General features: G+C 43.9%; 1 protein-coding gene across 1 annotated transcript; it reads right to left on the reverse strand.

The window, feature by feature from the left end:
- Positions 1 to 4,783: 4,783 nt before the first annotated feature.
- Positions 4,784 to 19,584, reverse strand: LOC149454961 (acyl-coenzyme A thioesterase 1-like). The gene is made up of 3 exons (XM_089686902.1): positions 18,972 to 19,584; positions 7,592 to 7,794; positions 4,784 to 5,444 (listed from the first exon to the last, which is right to left on the reverse strand). The coding sequence occupies exons 1-3, from the start codon at positions 19,558 to 19,560 to the stop codon at positions 4,857 to 4,859; spliced, it is 1,380 nt and encodes a 459-aa protein (XP_089543028.1). The 5' UTR covers positions 19,561 to 19,584; the 3' UTR covers positions 4,784 to 4,856.
- Between the last annotated feature and the right edge of the window lie 999 nt (positions 19,585 to 20,583).

Consider the following 20,583-nt stretch of genomic DNA (forward strand, 5'->3'; position numbering starts at 1 on the left):
TACCTTTGGGGGTCTCAAAAAACACAGTAGCCACGGGATACTCCCTAGTGTCCCCATGCACACAAATCACCGCCACCTTTTTATGCCCAGAGACCTTTGTAGTGACCATCTCCTCTCTTATCAAGGTTACCAGGCTACCTGAATCCAGCAACCCCACAATATTATTTCCATTAACAGTCATTTTGCACAAATGTTTCTCAGCGCCCGGGCTGGCTGTGCATACCACTGTCGCAAACAGCGACTGACGTCTATTGCTCAGAAAGTCACACTGCATAGGCTCATCCACCACTGGGCAATTAGCTGCAATATGTCCCTCTTGCCGGCAGCGGTAACAAATAATTTTTTTCACCGCTTCTTGCAGCCTTGGCCTTCCTGGCCGCTCTTGCCAGACATTGGGTAATACTCCCACCCTCTCCCTCTCTCCACCCTCACCCCTTGTAGTCATCTTACCCGCCGCTGGGGATGGTCCGGTCTTAGGGTGGAAAGTCTGTGAGTCTCTGGAAGAGGAGGTCAGGTTCTCAGTAGCCAAGTATCTCTCCACTAGATCCACCAGCTTGTCTGCGGTTTCTGGGTCTCCATGGCTGACCCACTTTTGAATAGTATTAGGCAGAGACCTTAGGAACCGATCCATGACGACACGTTCCACAATTTTTGGGGCGGTCAAAGTCTCTGGCTGCAGCCACTTCCTGCTCAGGTGAATGAGATCATACATCTATGACCTGGGAGGGTTCCCAAGCCGAAAAGTCCAATTATGTACCCGCTGAGCACGGACAGCGAGGGTAACACCCAATCGGGCCAAAATTTCCACTTTTAGCACATCATAGTTTTTGGCCTGGTCCGGCACCAGGTCATAGTAAGCTTTTTGCGACTCTCCAGTTAATAATGGGGCCATCAATCCAGCCCACTGTTCTTTAGGCCACTTTTCCCTTTCAGCAGTCCTTTCAAAGGTGGTTAGAAACACCTCCGGATCATCCTCTCCAGTCATTTTTGGCAATAAACGGCCCACAAAAAATGGTGTTTTACCAGAATCATCACCAGCCTCAGTCTGCTGCCTCTGCTGGAGCTGCTTCAAAACAGCCTCAATTTGTTGCTGGTGTTTCTGGTCCTGTTGCACCAGCAATTCCCTATGGCAGACCTCTGCTTGTTCCAAGGCCTTCTGCTGGGCTGCAATGCTCAGCTGGAAACTTGCATTTGCCTTCTGTTGATTGGCATTTGCCTGTTGTTGATTGGCATTTGCCAGAGCCAACTGTCTGATTATCTCCTCCATGCTGGCCTTTAGTTACCACAACTGCCCGCATCCTCCACCATATGTAACAGGGTTTGCTCGGCAGCGGGTGTGTGTGACCCCCTGGATGGGTGCACAACACAAAAAGACAGGCACAGCACAACAGTGGAGGTGAAAACAAACAGGTGCAATTTATTTACAATATTTACAGAAAAATGGTAAACCAAAAAGAAACATCAAAATAAATCCTGGCCAACTTGGCTACTTACTGCAACAACCGCTTTCCCTAGCTACCCACTAGGTACAGCCTGCTGCTATACCTAGTTGCTAGTACTTGGAGGCTAGCCACACAGGCTTTGGTCTCTCTGCACACAGATAACAGGTCAGCTCCCCAGACAGTTCAGGCACAGATCTGGTTCCAGGTTGGAGCAACTCCCTAAGCACTCTGGGAAGTTTTATACAGGTGTTAATGAGCCCACTACCTTCAGCTGGGCTCATTACCTCAGTGCTGAAGGACTCAGCACTTCCCTCTAGTGTTACAAATCCCCATAAAGCCTGAACCTCGGACAAATATATCATCCATCCAGGACGCAACCAGGTGATTTCACCTGCCTACTGTCACAATATATATTATACAACCGTGACACAAGTCATATAGTAATTGGCTATTAAAAGTTACCTTTTCTCTTCAATCTACAGCACTGTAATTTTCTGTAAAAAGTCCAATTTTGGGCATCTCCCGCAACAAAAATGGGATGCAGATCTTGTCACTTTCCTCATTAGAGCCCTGCAGGTGCAGCTGCTGAGAAATAATTATGAAATGACTCCCATACAGTTTGACTCTGCACACGGACAGACAAACAGCCATTTCTTCAGAATACCAAAAAGTAGGAATCTGCAACAACATTATTTAAAATCCTTGCAATGTACATAGATCACCCAGAGAGGAATATTTTTGTTAAGATTATACAACACCTACCCCTCTCCTTTTCTCCATAACGTGGGAGAGGGAGGTATTTTGTAGTCCTAAAGCCAGTCATAGATGGATCGAAATCCAGCTGGTTCAAAAGAGACTGGACGAGTTTTGATAAATCTATGGGCAGGCTGGATGTACGAAATTCAATCTCTTGATCAATTTCTCTACAACCAGCCTGTCCGGTTTTTTTCACTCGATCAGTGCCACTGGCTATAGCTGGCAGCACTGATCACTGTATTCTGATGGCAGGGAACTTTCCCAGCTATCGGAAAAAACAATAGCTCCATGGGATGGATTCTCCTTGACTTGCTGAAGTGAGAAAAAAAAAAAAAGAAGCATCTATGACCTGAAATAAAGATACAAATGCGGCGCTCAATCATAGTTGCAGCATATGGAAGATATCTCACAGTGTTAAAACTTCATTAATATGATATATACAGATTAATGTGACTGTTGTGACACAATAAGCAGTGATAAACCTTCCGTGATTGTCGTGACCGTGGTGTTAAATGATATTAACAGCAACACCGCTTATTAGGTATAGATCATGCGGAGTGGCATGACTTGTGGATATACAGTAAACAGAAAGGTAAAATACGTGACTATTAAAACTGGAAGCGATGAGTATGCTATACACCAATTGAAATATCTTGTGGTAACGAAAACTTATAGGTTATAGTTCATATGTAATGATGTGACTGTGGTGACACAAAGAACAGCTGATAACTTTCGTGACTGCTGTGGCTGGAAGCAATGAGCGTACTATGCACTAACCAGATAGCACAGATAAATGTGCGTTGGAGTAAATAAGACCTACTCCTCGGTACTCTGGGGATGGGAACTCAGCATGCGGATGTGATCATCAGGCGGAGGTACTTCACCAGCTGTCATCTATCCAAAGCAGGTTACCACATCTCAGGTTAGCTGTGTCCAGCAATACAAGTACCAGCCAACCTCTGCCTGTTTCGTATAACATACCCGCTGCTGGGAAGAAGTGCGGACTGGCCCTTCTCCCTGGAGTCCTTTCAACTGCTGAAGAGCAAACAGCTGTTTGCCACTCCGCATGATCTATACCTAATAAGCGGTGTTGCTGTTAATATCATTTAACACCACGGTCACGACAGTCACGGAAGGTTTATCACTGCTTATTGTGTCACAACAGTCACATTAATCTGTATATATCATATTAATGAAGTTTTAACACTGTGAGATATCTTCCATATGCTGCAACTATGATTGAGCGCCGCATTTGTATCTTTATTTCTGGCATTTCTCGGAGGATCTGAGGTTGTTTCCCCTTCTATGCTGGCTGCTCCTACCTGTTTTGTACCTAACTGGTCTACTATCACCCAGCGCTCATATTTCTATTGTTTTCATTATTCTTCCATCTATGGCCTGCTTAACACACTTTCTAATAACATTGTGCTAGTGAACAATTCAAACTGGACAGGACAGCACTGGATTTCTGGCAGGATCAACAGGTATTTTTTTGTGCAGTTATCAAACAGATGTAACGAAACACTTTCAATAATATTTTTAACAGTCAAAAACAAGCAAATAGGAGAAATTACTTAAGGTTCACATATACTTTACCTATTAAGATAAAACATTTGTTTTTACTTAAAGTGGAATTCCGGCTATTCACTTAACTAGCCCTAAAACTGTCCCCTCCCCCCTCCTAACGTCTATGCTACCTAACCTGTGTAAGAAAGATGTATATACAGTATTTACCTATTTTCAGGTTGCTCTGGTCCGGTCATGTTGTTCGGCTCCCCTGTGTCAGCAAACGCCGCTACAGGGGAGAGGAAGGAGTGCCAACAATGGATGGGTCATTGAAACCTATGACTGATATCACCACTCCAGGCTTTACTAGCCATTGTCGGAGCTGATACGGGGGGGGGGGGGGGGGATCACGTGACTGGACCAGAGTGGCCTGAAAATAGGTAAGTGTATACTTCTTTCTTATACAGGTTAGTTAGCATAGGTGTTAGGAGGAGGAAAAGGTTTAAAAGACTCGTTAGGTGTATAGGTGGAATTCCACTTTCACATAAAATCTCTCGTACACATGAAATTATAAACTTATAGTGATACTAAAAGGCAATTTTGTTTCTAAAATAAAAAGAAAATTATACTTACCTACTCTGTGCAACGATATTGCACAGAACGGTCTTTTACCACTTCTTCTGAAGTCCCTATCCAGCACTGAGCACTCCTCCTCACCTGTATACTCCTTGCCCCCGTAACAAGTGTTGTGCTATGGGGGCACATGGGCAGGCGCACTCCTGTATTGATCCATAAGCACACACAGCGAGGCTGAGCCAGGCCCCACCCAGGATTTGACTGACAGCACCAGGAGCCACTGGCTCCCTCTGCTGTCTCTGTGTCCTGTAAGAAGAGGAGGGGCTGCAAATGGGTACAGTGCTGAATCGAGGGAGGACTGCATTAAGGTACAAAACCTTTAGTGTTTAGAACTACTTAAAATAGCTTCCAGCATACATTGGGCAGCTATAATTGTTGAGAAATGACTGGACACCCCAGGAGACAGCAGATGACTCGCAAATAAGAACATTCAAAATGGCAAATTACTTGAAACTCCAATTTATTTATTGATGATAATACAAATTGTATATTTGAGACATTATTGCTAGAGGGTATCTACAGGTGGCTGTGTGCTTTAAGTTGCTTTGAGAAAAATGTTAGGATCCTTTTCCACGCATCTTCTTGTGCTTTAGCATGTGCTCTAAGCTGACCTCCCCATAACATAGGCATTCCCAATAGTTTGTGGTTCGAAGCTTTGCACAGAGGAAAGTATGGAGGCTCCAACAGATGGCCAGCCCCAGGGTAATAGTACGATTCAACGTCCTTCTTGTGCTCTTTGAGACGTGCAACAAACTGCTTACTATATAATGAACTGGGCCAGTTCTTGTCATCAAGACCGGATAAGAGGAGGAAGGCAGCAGAGGACCTTTCAGCTGGGATGAGGCACTCGTGAAACGCCGGGTCCATAGGGTCATCCATAAACTCAGACATATCCAGTTCACCAGTTTCTGTAAGCTTAATCTTCTCAGTACTTAACCCCAAGCATGGGAGCACAAAGCCATCGCAAGGTAATGGGGCCATAGTGTTGGCATTGCAGCCGGATATACTGACAACTGCCTTGATTCCAGGTAGGAATGTTGCCATTGTGATTGCTAGGTCAGCACCTTTAGAAAGACCTATAATCCCAATTTCTTGTTTGTTAACCTAAGAAAACATTAAAGACATTTCAGTATTCTCTGTTGTACCCTAACATTCTAATCAGATTGTAAAATCTACAAAATATGAACTATAAAAACTAGCAATTCATGGTATCTCTCTTTCACAATGTAAACCTGGTTCATCAACAGTTACAGGCCCAGCTTGCTGATATGAAAACATAGGTAAACATTTTTTGTTTTATTTACAATTATAGTTTTTTTATTTTCTGGATAAGTGAGGCACTGGTGATGTAGCCTTCCCTGGATGCCTCTGTGAAGCCATGGCTATTCTCCCTTAAGCCTGGGTTCACACTGATGTTATGTGGAATTTGCACCGGTCTCTGGGTGAATTCCGCACTGCAACATAATCACACCCCGTTCATGCGAACCACTGCGGATGTGTATGTTACGTTAACAACGCCACAAAATCGGTTTGCAAAATGCGGTGCGATGTGCCTCATCAGATCGCATGGGTGTGAATACCCATGCAATCCGATTCTGGTGCGGACAAAATAAGGGTTCTGCACTACTTTGGTGTGGATGTGGTGCGATTTGAGCCATACAAAATGTATGGCTCAAATCGCACCGCACAGAAATTGCATGTGATTTGCACAGGAATGTGGTGTGGTTCCTATGTGAATCACATGCAATGTGCTCCACCATATCAGTGTGAACCCAGGCTAAATGATGTGCCCTGTCAAATATTCCAGGATGGAGACCTAGATTTCCAGGCAGTGAAAGAGATAGATTCATCTGCCTTTAGTGGAAATGGCCAGCAGAAGTATGGAGAGGAAAATAAAAAAGAAGGGATGCACTGAAATTTGTGTCTGAAATGTTACGGAAAGATGGCCTCCACTTATCTCTATGCCCTTGGAGGACCGGAGCGACGTCATTACGTCACTTTCAGTTCTGGCGCCTTGTAAACAAGGCTGTATTTTTTTTTTAAAAATGCACTAGATCAATGGTTTTTTTTGTTTTTTTTTTATCTAATAATTTACATTGTAGAGGAGAAATGCGGGGTCTTATTGACCTCATATCTCTCCATAAAGACGACCCATCACTGCTTATTTCTATCACAAGGGATGTTTGCATTCCTTGTGATAGGAATAAAAGAAAATATAAAAAGGGACAGTGTAAAAGAAAAGTAATAAAATAAATAATTTTAAAAAAGTTTTAAGTGCCCCCATCTTCTTGTGCAGTGGTGAACGCATACGTAGGCCATGCCCACATATGTGAGGTATCGCTGTGAACGTCAGAGCAAGACCAATAATTCTCGCACCAGACCTCCTCTTTAATTTTAAACTGGTAACCTGTAGAAATTATTAAAGCAGCACCCATGGAGATTTTTAAGTACCGTAGTTTGACGCCATTCCATGAGCGTGCACAATTTTAAAGCATGACATGTTGGGTATCAATTTACACGACATATCATCTGTCATATTTTACATAAAAATTTGGGTATATATTGTGTTTTGGTTTTTTTATTCATTAAATTCCAAAAAAATTGCATTTGAAAAATATACACATTTTTAAAAACTGTCCATTTCGGTTTACGGCCAAGTGCATCCTGAATTTTCAGTTTCGGTACCAGAATTTTAATTTCGATGCACCACATGAAAAAAGGTATGCAACAAATAAAAGGTTTGCAATTATCTACAGGTATCTGTTTGTAGGTTGTCATTACTTACAAATTTTAAAGGTTCCTTTGCTGTTATTTTTAAAATGAGGGTGAAGTTCCTCTTTAAGCGCTTTAGCCAGCAGTATGGCTATACTTTGTGGGAAGTAAATGTGCCTGACTTGGAGGGTCAATTACTAGTCACCTCAGGATTTGGCATCACCGCCTCATCGCAGATGTTGTCTATAATAAATATACGGGCTAGTGTACCTGGGGTAACAAGACCCAAACGACTTCTCAGCCTGACTAAAAACTAGGCTGTTATCTGAACAAGGACAAATGCACAACTACATCCAATTTTCATGGGGGTTAATGCTCAATTCACATCTTTCCATTTACTTTTTGAACACTTTTTTTTTTACCAGCATTGCATTAGAGCAGCCATTCATTTTAAATGCACATCTACATTTTGTAGTGCACTGGAGAACCTCCAAGACCAAGGCGTATTATTTAGAGATCATGTAGAAGTACATAAATACCTTTGGGTGTCGTCTTAAAAACTCCAAAGCTTCATGAAAGTAGTTCAGATTAAGCCCACCTAGATGGCTAGGAAGGTCATCATAATCAAAAAACGCCAGTGCCATCGTCACAAAGCCATGATTGGCTAAGAGGCTGGCTCTGTGTTCCACGAGACCTCCTCCTGTTCCATACAGATCTATGATGCCAGGAAATGGGCCAGGGCCTACACAGGAGACATAAAAAAATTACATTCCACTTTTAAAGTGTTTAGTTTAATTCATCTTGCTGGAAAAAATAGATTAGATCAAGATCTTCAACTTAAACGTTCCTTAATGCAATTTTCTAACAATAGTTAAATCATACCAAGACAAAATCCAAGCATGGGTGCCAGGACTTGTCACTCCTTACATGACTGGTAGTCTGTATATTAAAAAAGGCCCCTATAAACAGCTACCATCAAATGATGTATTCTGTACAGGGCTTAAAAAAGATAGAATAGCTCCTTTTCAGCAAAATGTAGGGTATCCTGTGTATAATATCTCTAAATGGACCTATCAGTAACTTACCTGCACACCAAAATTTCTGACATGTTACATAACATACAATTTATGTGTTACAATATACAGCAACAGGATAATTTAACCACTTGCCCTCCAGAGGATTTACCCCCCTTTCTGACCAGGCCATTTTTTGCGTTATGGCGCTGAGTTACTTTAACTGACAATTGCACGGTCATGCAACGCTGCACCCAAATGAAATTTACGTCCTTTTTTCACATGACCTGAGATTTCTTTCAGTGGTATTTGATTGCCTGTGTGTTTTTTATTTTTTGCGCTTTAAGAAAAAAAGGCCAACAATTTTGAGAAAAAAAACTATATTTTTTACTTTTTGCTATTAAACATGTCCAGTAAAAAAAAAAATTTATAAATCAACTTTCGTCATAAATGTCCGCCAAAATGTATTCTGCTAAAAAAAAATCCTAATACGTGTAAATAAATTGGTTTACGTAAAAGTTATAGCGTTTACAAATGGTGGCATATATACTGGAATTTATTTTTACTAGTAATGGCGGCGAGCAGCGACTTATAGCAGGATTGCGGTGGACATTCTGACACTGGTGGGACCTGACTTGGTGTCATTGACATCCCCAGTGACACTAAAACAGTGATCAGTGCTAAAAAAAGCACTGACACTGTACTAATGGCACTGGGCAGGAAGGGGTGAACATGAGGGGCGATCAAAGGATTACCTGTGTGCTGGGAGTGTTTTACTGTGATGTGTGCGATTCACTGTAATCACACTGCTGTGCACAGCTATCCACAGCAGTGTGCCCGAGCTGACAGGGAGGAGGACTGTTAGTAAACAAAACAGTCCTCCTCCCCATTGGAGATCCTCGGAAATCACCGGGCGCAGACGAGTAATTACTGGCCAGGGCCAGTGATTGACAGCTGCCGCCGCGAATTGTGGCACGGCTTGCGCGCGTCCCCTACCCAGAAATGCAAAATCACGTATACAGTCCCCTCAAAATAACTCAAAACACAGCCATTAATGTATAAACTGCTGGCAACAAAAGTGAGTACACCCCTAAGTAAAAATGTCCAAATTGGGCCCAAAGTGTCAATATTTTGTGTGGTCACCATAATTTTCCAGCACTGCCTTAACCCTCTTGGGCATGGAGTTCACCAGAGCTTCACAGGTTGCCACTGGAGTCCTCTTCCACTCCTCCATGACGACATCACGGAGCTGGTGGATGTTAGAGACCTTGCACTCCTCCACCTGCTGTTTGAGGATGCCCCACAGATGCTCAATAGGGTTTACTCACTTCTGTGAGATACTGTATATACGTGATTTTACGCACCCGTGCCGCTCTGTAGAAGAATTTCTGCTATAGGACGGCCGGGAAGCAGTTAAAGGATAAATTCACTTTTTTATGGCAGAATTTCACTTTTTTGGCCCAGCCATCCCACTGTGCTTTTCTCTCACTTACCTTATCCCTACCCTAGGAGGTTTAAAATCTTGTCAGTTTATTTGAATTTCTGAAATAAATTTCCGATTCCATCACTTCCTGTAGATCATCTCTCAGCATTCATCTCCCAGAAACCTTCACTTACTTGTTGCATGGCAGAAGAGGGTGTGATAGGGTGTGAACACATTACAACACTACCTTCCACCCACTTTCTATACAATCTGATTTTACAATCTCCTTTAGATCTCTCATCAGCTATGTAGTACAAGGGCCTGTCTGATTTGATACCAATTTAATGGATTGTTCAGGTATGTCCTCCTATTCCATAGTAAGGTATGTTCAAATCCTACTGCCCGCCACCCGGGACATGTAGTTCCGACTGCTGGGCAGTACTTTTTTTGGCAGGCAGCAGGACTTACTGAGCTAATGGTTGGTTCTCTGGTAAAAGCAATCCGAGCAGCTAACTAGCCGCTGGATCGTTTTTACAAGCAGCGGGAGGGGGCATCTCCCCCACCCCCCCTCCTTCACACCAGCATAGTTCTGCCCTCCTGGGTGTCATTGCCGAATCGAGCTTAGGGAATCCCCCTGCTCCCGCCACCTCCTCCTCCACATAGTCATCGCAGGTTTAACAGTAAGAGCTGTATTCACCAGAACAAGCTGAGGGTGCTACCATCACCTCCTTCTCCATACCAAGAAAGTCCTCCCCCCACCCAGCCTATCGAGCTCTGAACAGACTCCCCTTCATGTGGATTCACATTATCCACAGCACAGCTGCAGGCTGGTAGCTAATAAAACTAGTGACAGGTGGATTCCAAAGAGGAAGCAGTAAGTGACAAATGCACCAGTGAGTTGCCACCTCATACCTTTAAAACTGGGCACATATAAATTACACAGGTTATGTGGCTGATTAAGATGGTAATTAAACTCAGTGCCTTAGGTGCATCAGATCAGCCTCAGAACCTGTGCAATTAATAGGTGTCCAGTTTTAAAGGGGTGAGGGCAACCAAAGCTCCCGCCATGTCTGTTTCTCTCTCTCGCTCTACTTAAAGTATTCTCACTTTTTTGTGATAATCCCCCTCCCTAATCCCTGCCCCTATAGCCCTCAATTGCCTCTCCCCCAGTGACCTGCAGCACCACGTATGAGTCTGGAGGAAGAGGCGCTGGAGCTGCTGGATCGGCATGGCCCCTGGGCTGCCGCTTCTCTAGCTGGGGCGTCTGGGATTCTCCTACATAATTTCATAGTTATTCTGGCTGAAAAAAGACAAAAGTCCATCCAGTTCATCAAAAAAAAAGTTGTAATTCTATACTCTCCTGTACCGACCTCACCGACTGACTCAGTCACAGTCTACCCATCTCTCCAGCCGATTACCGATTGGTCACCACAGCAGGTGCAGAAAAAGCCAAGGGTGCAATCCTTCATGTTAATGCTATTTAGCAGTGGAGGACTCCGATTGTCTGGGGGGGAGATCAGGAGGCATGCACTGATGTGCCAGGGGTGCCCAGTGTGTGACTCGAGTTCTAGTTGTAAGAATGAACCCTGAAAACTGCACACTGACTGCTAGGGCTACTAGTGCCATTCTGGAAAGGAGCTCTACCTCCCTCACCAGACTGGTATGTGCAAGCATCCCCTCATGTTCCCATACTCCATGTAAGACTGCTCTGCTAGATGCCCCCCTTCCATGGCTTATGTACTCTCCTCTGCTCCCCCCTTCCAGTCCCTTTTGTGACAGCTAGCAGATCTTCTCTCCCCGCTATCTCTCGCTTTAGAAACCTCAGCTTGGCATTGCATGCCATTATTAAGCTTGTGATCTACCAGAACCCCCAGATCCTTCTCCACCATTTATTTCCCCAATTGTAACCCCCCTAGTATGTATGATGCATGCATGTTCTTAGCCCCCCAAGTGCATAACTTTACATTTATCAACATTAAACCACATTTGCCACATAGTTGCCAATTAAACAGTGCATTGAGGTCGGCTTGTAAATTGGAGACATCCTGTAAGGACGTTATTCCACTGCACAGCTTGGTGTCATCTGCAAAGACTGAAATTGTACCTTTAATCCCAGACTCTATATCGTTTATAAATATATTAAAAAGTAAGGGTCCCAACAGTGAACCTTGGGGTACACCACTGACAACCCTAGACCATTCAGAGTATGAATCATTAACCACTACTCTCTGAATACGATCTTTTAGCCAGTTTTCTATCCATTTACATACAGATTTTTCCAAGCCCATAGACTTTTCCTTACACATTAGCTGTGTGTGGCCATGTATTTATATAACACTGAACATATCTGATGTTAAGTCTAAAGTCTGATCTGGGGAATGTCAATCAACATGTTTTCATAACCTGTAAAGATTATGGAGCATTTATATTGCCAGCTACACTAATATGTTCAATTTAGCAGAAAGTGAACAAGATGCTTTTGTACAATATCAACAATACAACGTTTCACTTGCAATGTCCTTGTAATGAAAGACGTAAATCTGGCCATATACTTATTAATGTTCAACTGGTTCAGCAGGTACCGGCCAAAGTTCGATTAGCCCATGGTTGTCCCTGCTAGACAAAAGTGTTTAACCCCTTCCTGCCCAAGGACATACCTATACATCCTTGAGTTGCAGTAGTTATACCGGGATGATCCTGCAGCTGCAGGCATCAGACTGTTATCTTTTTTTTGTGTTTGGTGATTATCTTTTTTGTGAGAGCAATCCTAGCAGCTAAGTAGCCACTGGATCTGCATAGCCATACAAAGCACTATCCTTACAGTGAAACACACACACAGCCCCCATAGTAAAACAGCACACAGTTAACCCTTTGATCTCCCCACATGTTAACCCCTTCTTGCCCAGTGCCATTAGTACAGTGTCAGTGCATTTTATTAGGACTGATCACTGTATTGGTGTCACTGGGGATGTCAGTGACACCAAGTCACTTCCCCCCAGTGTCAGAATGCCCGCTGCAGTCCCGCCATAAGTCGCTGATCACCACCATTACTAGTAAAAAATAAAATTAAAAAATTCCAGTATGTATACTGCCATTTGTAAGTCCTATACTTTCACATAAACCAATTAATTTACAGGTATTGGGATACAAAATACATTTTGCCCTAAATTTCTGACAAAATTTTTTTTTATTTTTTTTACGGGACATGTTTAATAACAAAAAGTCAAAAATATCGGGTTTTTTTCAAAATTGCCAGTATTTTTTGTTTATAGCGCAAAAAAATAAAAAAACGCACAGGCAATCAAATGCCATTGAAAGAAAGCTCTATTTGTGAAAAAAAGGGACGTAAATTTCATTTGGGTGCAGCGTTGCATTACTGCGCCATTGTCAGTTAAAGTAACGCAGCGCAGTATTGCAAAAAATTGCCTGGTCAGGAAGAGGGGGGGGGTAAATCCTCTGGAGAGCACGTGGCTGAAAAAAATATTATACACATGTATACATATATACACACACAGTGAAGGAAATAAGTATTTGATCCCCTGCTGATTTTGAATGTTTGCCCACTCACAAAGACATTATCAGTCTAAAAATCAATGGTAATTCGTGGTAATTGTAAAATGGCAATAAAAAAAACACTTTAATACGATTTCTTACATTAAAATTGGTGACATTCAGCTTCCAATCCTCAAAGCAGATTGGTCCCTCGAGAAAAAGTCCAGGAAGTGATGAAACGCATCGGGACACGTGCCGTCTGACGCACTCACGCAAATCGGAAGTGCGATTGCGGCCATTTTGGAAGTGGGAACATGCTGGTTTTCATACCAGGGATTGCACCTTCACTGCTTTGAGGATTGGAAGCTGAATGTCACCAATTTTAATGTAAGAAATCGTATTAAAGTGTTTTTTTATATACTACATACCGCTGAATCTTTCCCTTTTTTGCTCTAAGAGGATATGGAAGAGTAAAACAAGAGGAGAAATAGAAACATTGGAGATTGCCACTATCCCATGCTTAGCATATTGCTCATAAGGGTAATTATCCATTTTTCACCAGTGGAGGAAAACACTTGATTTGCCACTTTGTTTGAAGTGTCCACTATTAGCCTTCCGTATGTGGAGGTTATCACGTGTAGTTTTGTTTGTGTTTTGGGGATTTGTTATCTTCACTACTAGGAATATAAAATACATTATTTATATATTATGTTTCCATTATTTATTTATATATTAAGTATATTGATTTATTTATTTTAGACTTTTTTTATTTTTATATATATTTTTTTTTCTCTCACGTGTGGAGTGTGCACGTTATAGATTTCGCATGATACACTAGATTCACTTGATTTTATAAGTCAAAGGGTAATACACTATCTTAAGTTTTTTGTTTTGAGGTTCACGAAGATTGTATAAAGTCTCCACTGGATTATCTGCAAATCAATTTGGAATATCCACACAGATATTTTTGGAATATGAAAGTATTTTGGGACATCTAATAAGTTGTGGGACATTTATGGATTTATATATTTATTTTATTTATTTAATGTATTTTGGTTGGTTATTGAGAGCACTTAGAAAAGTTTATATAATAATTTAGCCTTTTACCATGTGATCAGCTGTGTCCAATGACACAGCAGATCACCGGGTAAGTGCAGTTGCTGGTTATCGGCTACACTTTCCTCATGCTTTCACAGCGTGATGAAAGTACTGCCGATAACCGGCAAGAGTGATGATCAGTGCCCAACAGTGCCAACCACCTGTGCTCAGCAGTGCCCCCCATCAGTGCTGCCCAACAGTGCCCATCAATGCTGCCTATCAGTGTCCATCTGTGCCGCCTATCAGTGTCCATCATTGTTGCATATCAGTGCTGCTTCATCAGTGCCGCCTATCAGTGTCCATCATTGTTGCATATCAGTGCAACAGCATCAGTGCCAGCTCATCAGTGCCGCCCATCAGTGCTGCTTATCCGTGCCACCTTGTCAGTGCCGCCTGTCAGTGCTGTCTATCAGTGTCCATCAGTGCTGCTTATCCGTGCCACCTCATCAGTGCCGCCTGTCAGTGCTATCAGTGTCCATCAGTGCTGCCTCATCAACGCACATCAGTGAAGGAGAAAAATTACCTGTTTGCAAAATTTTATAATAGAAACAAAGAAAAGCTTTTTGAATTTCACATTTTTTGCTCTTTTTTTGTTTATAGCGCAAAAAATAAAATACCCAGCAGCAAGTAAAAACCACCAAAAGAAAGCTCTACGTGTGTGAAAAAAAAATTATAAAAATGTCATACGGATACAGTGTTGCATGACCGCGCAATTGCAATTCAAAGTGCAACAGCGCTGAAAGCTGAAAATTGGCCTTGGTAGGAAGGGGGTATAAGTGCCCGGTAGGGAAGTGGTTAAAAAAAAAATTGTTATTATTTACCAGTCAGTGTCCCTGATCACCGCTACACTAAGCATACGATTACGCTCTACTGAACTGCTGACAGTACGTTAAAAAAATGTAAAATAAAAAAATATTTAATTTCTTCATTTTCAAAAAACTCGCCATTCCTCTTCCACAATACCTAGGACTGTCTACTTTCTAAAATGGGGTCTTTTTTTGGGGGGGGGGGTGCATTTGTATTGTGCTGGCGTTTTAGGGCCTCAAGAAATGAGATAGGCAGTCAGTACATCAGAACTGATCGATTTTCATAGAAACACAGAAATGTGACAGCAGGAAAAACACCTAGTGGTCCACAAAGTCTGCCTATTCTTATTTTTTTTCTAATTTAAACATTTTTGTAATTTTTTTATGTTAACTGTTTTGTTTGAATAGATAGATACTTGTCGTATATGTAGGCAGAGTATACATACCATGTACTGTACATATGTACCATAGATTGTGAACTCTATCACCTTCACACAGACTATATAAAATACACTGATTTGGGTTATTTGTACCAAGGAAATGTAGCAGAATACATTTTGGCCGAAATGTATGAATAAAGATTATTTGTTTGCAAAATTTTATAACAGAAACTAAGAAAATGTGTTTTTTTTCAAAATGTTGTGGCTTTTTTGTTTGTATAGCAAATAAAAACCTAGTGGTGATCAAATACCACCAAAAGAAAGCTCCATTTGTGTGAAAAAAAAAAATTATTTTGGTACAGTGCTGCATGAAAGAGCAATTGTCAGTTAAAGTAGCGCAGTGCTGAATAGCAAAAAAAAAAATGCTCTGGTCATAAAGGGGGTAAAACCTTCAAGAGGTCAAGTGGTGAACAGAGTCTGTGCCTAGTCACTATACACAATGCACACATATAACAATCCTAAACAATAACAATACACAAAATATTGTCAATTACTGTACCACAACAGACACAAACACACCTCGGGACAAAGGATCATTTTTTTAAATGTTTCCACTACATATGATTTCATGCACATACAAAAGGCTGACTGACTAAGCTGACCTGAAAAAGAACTTCATTTAGGACTGGTTCGCACTATAGAAACACAGTCCAGATGCGCTCTGGATGCGTTTTTGCTGCGTTTCGGTGCGTTTTTGATGCATTCCAGTTCATTTTTCCCCCTCTCTTTTTCTTCAATTTAAATAGGGACACGTGTGTTCCGGTACATTTTTGGTGCATTTAAGTGCATTCTGGTACATTTTTTATACGTTCAAGTGCATTCCGGTACATTTTTGTTGCGTTCATGTGCATTCCAGTACATTTTTGGTGCATTCAAGTGCATTCCGGTACATTTTTCATGCGTTTTACCGCATTCCAGTACAGCTCTGTGCAGAAAAAATGCAGCATGGTTTACTTTTTTTTTCTGCAACTGGAACACACAGGAACTGCAAGCACTGACTGACAACCATATAACCTACAGTACTGTCTATGTGTTTTGGATGCAGAAAAAAAAGCAACTGAAACGCATGTAGTGTGAACTGTCCCTAAGGGCCCATTCAAACCAGATGCAGTTGGATACATTTTTGACTGCACTCCAACTGCATAGACAGTCCAAAATCCAGGTTATCCTATGGGCATAGTTCACACTAGGGCAGTGCAGTGAAAAAGAGTACAACAAGCTGCATTTTTCTGCACTGTAAATGCACAGAAATGAGCGTAAATGCATTTAACTGCACAAAAATGCACTGCAACACAGCTTGGTGCAAATAAAAGTCCAAAGAAGAAAAAAGACAGAAGTGACCTCAAACTAAATGCAAGCTTAGAAAAAATGCATAGCAAATTAATACAAATGCGCGTAAAAAAATGCAGATCCAATGCACATGACTGCACATAAAAACATTTGCAGTAAGCACACAGATTCGGGGGTGAATGGGTCCTAAAACCAGCAACTGTTGGGACACTTAACACCGACATCAAGACTATGTAATGTATAGAGTGCCGGGGGTCAGGAGTAATATACAAAACAAGAGTGCAGCAGTAAGGATGAACCCTGTGTTCACATCGGAGTACCCCTTACATCAAAGTCCCCAGCATCTCCCTATATATCAGGGTTCCAAGAGTCCCTCTTTACATCAGAGTCCCCCCCTACATCAGCGTGCCCCCCTTACATCAGAGTCCAGAGATGGAGGAAGTTACACAAGAATCCACAGAGTTCCCTCTAACATCACAATGTACAGGGTTCCCCGTTACGTTCACAGGGTCTCTGCGGAGCAGATGTAAACAGGAACAACGTGAAGACTAATGTAAAGGAGAGCCCTGTGGAGTCCAATGTAAAGAAGAACTCTGAGGACTCTGATGTAAGGTGGAATGGTGAGGACTCTGGTGTAAAGCAGAACTCTTTAGAGTCTGATGTAAAGGAGAACCCTGTGAAGTCTAACATAAAGGAGAACTCTGAGGACTCTGATATACAGTAAGGTGGAATGCTGTGGACTCTGTGTTGGTGCAAAGGGAAACTCTGATATAAGGGGGTCTCTAGTCATCAAAGCCCCCCACTTACACAAGAGTCCCCAGAGTTCCCCTTACAACAGAGTGCTGAGAATTCTCCTTTACATCAGACCCCACAGAGTTCCCCTTTACATCAAAGTCCATAGAGTTCTCCCTTACATCAGAGTCCACAGAGTCCCCCCTTACATCAGAGTCTGAAGAATTCCCCCTTACAGTGCAAGGGGAACCTCTGCAGACCCAGATGTAAAAGGGAACTCTAATGTAAATGGGAATCTGAGGACCATGATATAAGGGGCAATGCTGCAGACTCTGGTGTAAGGGGGAACTCTGATGTAATGTAGTCTCTGTTCACCACAGCCCCCCCTTACATCAGAGTCTGCAACACCCCCCTTTACATCAGCGTTCCCAGTTACATCAGGGTCTGCAGCATTGTGTTTTACGTCAGAGTTCCCCCTTGTACTGTAAGGGGGAATTCTGCAGACTCTGATGTAAATAGGAACTCTGAGGACTCTGCTTCAAGGGGGAATGCCGGGAACTCTGATGTGGGGGGTACTCTGGTGACCACAGACCACCTTCCGCAGAATTAAACCACTGAGGTAAAGGGGGGGGGGGTTACTGATATAAGGGGGAACCTTTATATTAGTGCCCCCCCTTACCTTTGTGTATTCACTTCCCCCTTACATCAAGGAGACACTGGACTGGCTGCAGCTGTCACTGGCTTGCTGTCTCCTCCTCAAGAATGCTGGGGTGCACCACAGGGTAATGGGGTCACCAAGGGCAGGCTCAGTAAGACGGTCCTCCTCTGCTATTTAGAGTTTGTAAATGGTGTCACCATGCGTACTGTGCATGCGCAGTTCCGAAGCCGCTTGCAGCCATCTTTTTTATGGGCAGCAGGTTACCATTCCTGGACATTTATGGACAGGTAAAAATCAAACAATTTTTAAAAACTGCCAGTAAACTTATGGGTGGTTGGCGACCATGTCCCCAGTGACTCTGCTCCCCAATGTCACACCTGGTGACCCCAATGTTCCTGCATGTCACCCCCAGTGCCCCCGATCCCCCATGTCACCCGCACTGACCTCCACTCCCCTGTCCTGGGGACACTCACCGGGCAGTATGAACAGAGTGTCCCGAACTGCGCCCCGATCCCATATGTCACCCCTGGTGTCCCCGGTCCTCTATGTCACCTCCAGTGACCCCAATTTTTCTTATTCACCTGCAGTGACCCCAATCCCCCAATGTCCCCCCCAGTGACCCCAATCCTCCAGTGACCCCGATCCCCCAATGTCCCCCCCAGTGACCACGCTCCCCCATGTCCAACTCCAGTGACCCCACTCCCCTATCCTGGGGACACTCACCGGGCAGTATGAAGAGAGTGGCCCGCACGATACCCTCCCTCACCGAGATCCCATATGTCCCCACTCCCCTATGTCACCCCAATGTCCCCCCCAGTGACCCCGATCCCTCATGTCCCCCCCCCAGTGACCCCGATCCCTCATGTCCCCCCCCCAGTGACCCCGATCCCTCATGTCCCCCCCCCAGTGACCCCGATCCCTCATGTCCCCCCCAGTGACCCCGCTCCCCTGTCCTGGGGACACTCACCGGGCGGTATGAAGAGAGTGGCCCGCACTGCGCCCTCCCTCACCCCGATCCTCCGGACTCCTTCCCCCAGGAAGCTCCTCTCCTGGACCGCAGTGCTCAGCACAGCTCCGGCCGGCTCCTGGTGGAGGGAGAAGCGGGCAATCAGGGGGCTCCGCACGTCCTTCTTCATCATCCTCCTCCTCACACCATTCCGGGGCTCCAGAGCCCACAGGGGCCCCTCCGCTTCTACTCCGGTGAAGGTGCCGCCCTCCAGCGCCGGGCTCCGGCTCAGCTCCAGCTCCCCTCCGCTCCCGGCTCGGTACCGACCCAGGGAAGTGAACGGCTCCCCGCCTTCATCGGTCAGCTCGGTGCGGAGAGTCACCTCCTGTCCGGGGATCAAGCCGCTCACCTCCAGCCGGAGAGGATCATCGAACAGGCAGCGCTCCGGGAACACCCTCAACTGTACCGAACCCGACATGGAGCGCCGACACCGGGGGAGACCGGAGCTGGAAACGGAGAGCCGACACCGGGGGAGACCGGAGCTGGAAACGGAGAGCCGACACCGGGGGAGAGGCGAGCCGCACACTGAGCTCAGAGCGGCCCTTAGCATGGTGCCCTTTGCCCGGCACAGATCACGCTGCCAGCCCCCTCCGGTGCAGGACACGCTGCCAGCCCCCTCCGGTGCAGGACACGCTGGTTTTGTTGCTTAGAACAGCCAATCATTCTACGTTTTCTGACAGCCGAGGCCCCGGAGAATAAAATGTTGGCTGTTGCATTTTTTCCTGTCACACAATATTTGCACAGTTGTTTATCAAACACAAATTGTCAGGAAAAAATACACCCAACACAGGATTAACCCCTCACCTTCCAGAGGATTTCACCCCTTTCCTGACCAGGCTATTTGGTGCGATATGGCGCTGTGTTATTTTAACTGACAATTGCGCAGTCATGCAACGCTGCACCCAAATGAAATTTACGTCCTTTTTTTCCCCACAAATAGAGGTTTCAGTGGTATTTGATCTCCTGTGCACTTTTATTTTTTGTGCTATAAACAAAATATACCAACAATTTTGAAAAAAAAAACGATATTGTTTACTTTTTGCTATTAACCACTTGCCTACCAGACACTTTTACTCCCTTCCTGCCCAGGCCAATTTTCAGCTTTCAGCGCTGTCACACTTTGAATGACAATTGAGCAGTCATGCAACACTGTACCCATATGACATTTTTAGAATTTTTTCACACAAATAGAGCTTTCTTTTGGTGGTATTTAATTATCACTGAGTGTTTTATTTTTTTTGTGCTATAAACAAAAAAAGTGCAAAATAAAAAACTTTTTCTTTGTTTCTATTATCAAATTTTGCAAACAGGTAATTTTTCTCCTTCACTGATGTGCATTGATGAGGCTGCACTGATAGGCAGCAATGATGGGCACTGATGAGGCGGCAGAGATAGGCAGCACTGATAGGCAGTCCTGATGATGCAGCACTGATATGCAGCAATGATGGGCACTGATAGGCGGCACTGCTGGGCACTGATAGGCATCACTGATGACGCTGCACTGATATGCAGCAATGATGGGCACTGCTGGGCAGCACTGATGGGGGTACTGCTAGGCACTGATGGGCACAGG

Source organism: Staurois parvus, unplaced genomic scaffold (genome assembly GCF_062004578.1).
Source record: "Staurois parvus isolate SC_StPar_1 unplaced genomic scaffold, SC_StPar_1.0 ptg000414l, whole genome shotgun sequence".
NCBI classification, from domain to species: Eukaryota; Metazoa; Chordata; class Amphibia; order Anura; family Ranidae; genus Staurois; species Staurois parvus.